This window comes from Bombus terrestris, chromosome 10, assembly GCF_910591885.1.
Source record: "Bombus terrestris chromosome 10, iyBomTerr1.2, whole genome shotgun sequence".
In the NCBI taxonomy this organism is placed as follows: domain Eukaryota; kingdom Metazoa; phylum Arthropoda; class Insecta; order Hymenoptera; family Apidae; genus Bombus; species Bombus terrestris.
In genome coordinates, this window is record NC_063278.1 from 15,157,529 (window position 1) to 15,163,558 (window position 6,030).

The 6,030-nt window shown below is 31.6% G+C and overlaps 1 protein-coding gene across 6 annotated transcripts in view; it reads right to left on the reverse strand.

Moving 5' to 3' along the window:
• Window positions 1-4,516, reverse strand: part of LOC100649484 (moesin/ezrin/radixin homolog 1) — a 36,089-nt gene extending 31,573 nt beyond the window's left edge. For 4 of the 6 annotated variants that reach the window (XM_048409425.1, XM_048409423.1, XM_048409424.1 and 1 more), the window contains exon 1: window positions 1,915-2,050. Coding sequence is in view for 2 of the 6 variants with exons in the window: in XM_020868204.2 (XP_020723863.1) it covers window positions 1,915-2,094; window positions 3,437-3,500; window positions 3,921-4,006 (330 nt within the window). In the remaining 4 variants the exon portion in view is untranslated. Of the gene's footprint in view, window positions 1-1,914; window positions 2,095-2,356; window positions 2,601-3,436; window positions 3,501-3,920 lie in introns of those variants that run through there. The other 2 variants (XM_020868204.2, XM_012319862.3) reach the window with 2 other exon arrangements.
• Between the last annotated feature and the right edge of the window lie 1,514 nt (window positions 4,517-6,030).

Below are 6,030 nucleotides of genomic sequence, written 5' to 3' on the forward strand. Positions count from 1 at the left end.
TATCCTTCACATAACAATAGCACGAAAATGACGTTTTTCTTCGGAAACTCAATACTTATGTGATTACATATAATTAATCATACTTAATTAAGTCTAAAACTAGAGAATATCTTTCAAATAAAAGAGTTTAGAATATTTCGATAAAACAAATGATAAATGATAATTCCATATAAGTGAAACATGTTTCAAATGGATTGTCCAATCCCGATTGCTTCCTACAAGATCATTATCAGTTAAGTTAGTTAAGTTAAGTCTTCTATATGTAGTTAAATCGAATTTCACCTGGCGACCACAAGTCGTTTTGATTTCCACGAGTTTCTCATTTTCCCCATTGGAAAATATGTTCGTGCGTCTTATTCTAAGAATGAGAACAAGGAAAGGGCAAAAAAGAAACGACGACCAGATGAGCCGCGGTCGCCTAAAATTGGTCACGTTTAGTCGGCTCGCAGAAATGTTGAAACCCGTGGAAGAAAAGACGACAAGGAGACAATAAAGGTACATATACGCGAACGCGACTGTGTCAAGGTGAAGGCGCGTCTACACCAACCGCTTGGTGAAAGCAAATGGAACATCCACTTGGTCGTAACTCGTAACTGTACTTGAAATCACGCGTCGGAAGTCCGCGATTCCGGGCTGAACTCCGTTTAAAAAAAGAACCCAATCGAGAATATCATGGCAAGTATATTTTTTAAAAAAATAATCGGGATTGTTTCTCATGATTATTTGATTTCTCCCATATTTGTCGTGTCTGCCTGTTATATTTTCAAAGCTAACAGTTAAAACGTAAATCATCAAACATGCCAGATTAAAAAAAATTGTTTCCATCTCATACCTAAAAGAATGCGAATCAAGAATATCGTGTTAAATACGATATCTTTAAAAGAAATGATCAAAATAGTCATTTTTCATGGTTATCTCCCATGCATTTTTAAAATTATCTATAATAATAATTAAGACGTAAATGGTAAAAAATTAATGATTTATAATCTCGTATAAACAGCAAGGATTAGGATTGGAAAAAATTATTTCTATTTATATCAACTTAACAAATAGACGTAATATAAATTTAATTGCAAAAAGTAATTTTGTTGTTAAAATTATTACTATATTTTTGCTTTTTTGCAAACAATTGTTCATGTATAGATGTAAAATTATAAATGTATTAGAAAAGTTATTCCGAAGATGTAAATTTTAGGCAAATGAATAATTAATTAATTATGCTATGATACAAATTATTTTTTAGGAGGAATAAAATGCCGGTTGAATATAAGATAAGAATGGATGCTGTAACCTGTAACTGTAAGATAAGAATCGAGCGTAAAATTGAACGTGTGGTTGATCGTTGAACGTAACGAATCTACGAAAGTCGATGACATCAGCATTCGCCGTCACATCTCTCCCTAAGTTACTTTTTTTGTCAGGATGACACATGTAAATGTCTGAATTCAATCGACATCAGTCATTCATTCCAGAATAAATAATATAATTTTAACATTTACATAATAGTATAAGTACTTTTTCACTTTTAACTCTTAAAAATTGTTAAATAATCTTATAAAGCCGTTATATTGAATGATCAGTGGTAAATTATATATTACATATCTTGCTTCACGTGTCTTACAAAAATTTATCTCGTGAAAGCAATTGTTCACTATTTCTAAATTATGATAGGTAATAGTATATTATCCATATACCACTAATGTATTTTATCTATAGAAAGTAGTAAATATGTAAGTACTTAATAAATAGTTTAATATTGACTATTGATTAAATACAGAGCGTATTTCACACCGAAGCAACTACAGAAGCTTTTAGATATTTGCAGATACATGTAGCTCAATTTCATATACGAAGAAGAGGCATCATGTACGGTTAAAAGAATTATATAGCGCAATAAACAACCAGTCATCCTACCTTTTTATACAATTTTATCCACGTCAAATCGCCCTTATTGTCGGTATACTGGAGTCCGAAAAACCACACCTCACGCAACCCGATCGTTTTCACAACTTGGTCAAAGAGTTGCTTCCCGGTAGTCGTCTGCTGGATCGCGAACTCCAGTTCGGCGTCCATTGTCGTCACCCTGACATTCATCTTTACATATAAAATAAGAAACAAGAATCAAAAATAGGAAATTCATTGAAATAAATTGAGACGTCACCCGGTAGAGAAAAGGACGCCACTTCTAACCCTTTTCATACATGTGTATATAATCTCAGATCCTTCTCTCAAAAAAGAAGAAATAATTTATGAACACATGAAATATTACAATACTAACCTATATCCTTCTGCTTTTGAAGATATCGCTAAAGAAATAATTTGAAAGGGACAAAATAGCTTACAGATGAACGCTTACCATTTTAGCACCGGCAACCATGGCTGTGAACTGCGATGATACGAGAACGTAAACGCGAATTCAACTGAGATCCGTTAAAACGATCAAAATTGATAAGAGACTGAGTATTGTGGCACCGAACGTGAATAATCTCAACAATACAACACTGGAAATTTGTAGATGTATTGGTCGAGACAAATGAACACTCGATACCACAAGATTTAACCGTCTGTCTGTCGAACTGTCGACTTATGCCGGTCTCAAAATCTTAAGTCTCAAGTCATACAATGGGCTACTATGCTATGGGGCAAGTGCAGCCGGCAGCGTCTTTCCCCCCACTCCTTCCCTTTATAAGCTATGCATTGTTGTCCTTCTCTTTCCGAAACATAGCCAGAGCTCGTAAGAGCAAGAAAGAAGAACGAATGTGATCACGTGAGGAACCCGATGCGCATAGCCAGAGCCAATCAGCGTTTAGTTAAAATACCGGGTGTACAGAAGGAAGTAATTTTTCGAGAACGGTTTACGTTTACCGACATAATCAGTCTTCTTTAAAATGAAACGTTCTAAAATAATCGAAACAACTTTTGTGTAATAGTTACTTATATTGTGTCCTAATTATTTCTTCTTGTAAAATAGTTTTATCGCCGTAACTCGTTAAACAATGATTTCTTTGTCCAAAAATACCATAATGGAAGCATACCGTCATCACAATTTGAAAGGTACGTATGAAACTTTTGTTGTTTTTTTTATTCTCTAAAATTATTCAAGACTAATACGAAATATGTTAAGGAATGAAGATTAGAGACTTATTAAAAGTTATTAAAATTATCAATAATATCAACAGGAATAACTTTATTAATCTATCATATAACTTGAAGCTTGTTAACTACTGTACTATAGTTATGTTAATTATTATAATACTGTTTCATCTAGAATACTACTATATTGTATGTAAGACAAATATGTTCATTATCATTAACTTTTAATAATGTCTTTTTATTGCTAGAGACTGTACAAGATTATACTACACATTTTTACCAATATAAAATTTAAAGTAAAGCTAATTTTAAAGAATATACTTTTTTTATAAAATATACCTACCGTTTTCGGCATTTTGGTAGCTTCCTTTGGTCGTCTTCCCGTGTCAAACAATGAAAATATCAATCTGTAACAAAAATGAATTATAATTAATAAAACATTATGTTATTAATAAATTCTGTAATATCTGTATACATTGAATACTATAATACACAGAAAATGAAAAAACGGAAATAAAACTTTCTCAAAATATTATAAACTATCCAGAAATGTTTAACAAGAATTCGCGAATATTATTAATATTTTTTAAATATTACTTTCAATGAGTTAGTACTTTTTCAATAATACGTTGTAATATATTCCACAATCCTATAAAAAATGCGAAAAGATATTTAAGAAATATTTAATAATGTTGTAATACTAACTAACAATAATTAATGATAATAGAAAAAAGCAACATCATTGCTAATTAATATTATTCTGTAGTGACGGATCAATTTGAAATTACTGCAAGATCATTGTTAAAAAAAAACAGAAGTACATGTACATAGCATGTTCATAGTCGAGAACTGCATACAAGTCTCCATATTGGAAGAAGAGACAGGTTATAATGTAAATCCGCGTGACCGACATCCGTCCGCAATAAGGAGTAAGGAGTGCCTGCGCACTGTGTCTAGCATTCCCCTTTTATCTAGGACCACTACGTCCATTGAACCGTTGGTATCTTTTAACTTTTTGTCAATGGCGGTAAAAAAGCTCAGCGAGACGTATCCGTCCAACTTTTCACGTAGCATGGAGATAGAAAGTATCTATTAATAAAGTCTCCATTTCCGACTACATACTGCGTCCGAAGTCCAAAATACTCGTCGCAAAATCTCTGTGTTTACGTGAATGGCTAAAGCATGTTTTACACTGCGTAAATTTCAAATTTTTATTTCGATTTATGGCACGATTTCACGAAAAACGCTCAAATATACACGACACGTTTTAAACCTGAAATGTACTAGAAGATAAAAACAAATTTTTCAAATAACGTAAATACATACAGAAGGCGTTACACGTTAGAAATTTCCACATAATCAAAGGAATGTTATGATGAAAAGGGATTCATGTTTCGAAATCTCTTCCAAGGTCACTCATTGACGCCAAATACATACATACCATTTCAACGGTAATTTACATATCGATTATATACCTTTATTATATAAATAGTACACGTTTTGCTATAACTTGCGTAAAATCGAATATATATATATATATATTATCATTATTATAATGTACACACGTTAAACTATTTCGGGTATTTTAATTACCGAAATATTCAATAAAAGAAAAAGATTATGGAAAAAGACGAAAGACCTTCATTATGCATACACAGTAGGTATATAGTATATAGTATATAGCGTGAAATATTGTAAGCTAATTGCTGAGATTGACTAGAAATGCGTAGGATTAACAGAAATGTAAGCTTGTAATCCTGTCATTCTGTCTCTGTCGTCTCGTTTTGCTTTAAAGGAAAAAACGATTGCTAAACAGTTCACGAGAGACCGGGCATTTCACATTACATTTATAGTATCATTCGTGTCTGGATAGCTGTAACATTAAATTATCTCAACATTTTATTCTAGATATATAACGATTAATTATTTATCTACATTTACAGAATCTTTATTTTCATTGATGTGTTTACTGCATGGCCCTTTGTACGAAAAAGATATTGGAATGTAGCATGTCACCTTCGATGACTAAAATTATGAAGCAAATATATTTATAAATCTATTGTATGAATAAAACACATAAAATCAAAATGTCAATGGAAAAAAAGAATGTATTCTCATTGGAAATTTCTTAAGGGTATTATGGTATTATGAGATGACATTATAACTTAAAGAAATAACCTGTATCTAGGTTAGTAATAGCAAGGTAGTTCTCAAGGAAAAAATAGGAACTAGGAAATAGGAAATTTGATAAAAACGTCTAACAATATTGAAACGAGTAATATTTCGAAGATAGTTAAAAAAATATTTGTTCTAAGATTTATACATATAAAATGTGTAATTGCTTAATACCAAGTTCCAATTCAATATGTACAACTTACATTATTGTAATTATAAGATATAAATTCTATGACACATGTGCCACACATTCACAGTAGGCCGGTGGCACTTGCACTTGCACTATATCCGCTAGAGAAAACGACAGGAAATTGTATGATCCACACCCAAAAATCCCGTCACGTTCGGACAATACTGACACCTCACTGATAATATGGCTGCCGCCTGCCCACCCGCTCGCACAATTTTCTTCGGGAGAAGGGATAAATCATGAACTACGTATATAAGATAGATGAAATAGTCTACCATAAAATTGTAAAGTGCGTTGAAAGATGGAGCCAACAAATATATTCAATTTTTTTAAACTTATTTTCTTCTAAACTTCTTCATTATTTTTTCATATATGATATTTATTTTTATTTCTATCTTTTATTCAATTACTTATAATTGGATATATTGTAATTTTCAGCTTTACTTTCCAGCATTTTTGTTTTATTAAAATTCACTCCAATGTAGAGTACCATCAGAGAAGTGCCATGGTAATCTGTAAAATTAGATTATAACATTATATGTACGTATGTAAATGTTATAAAATACATAGTG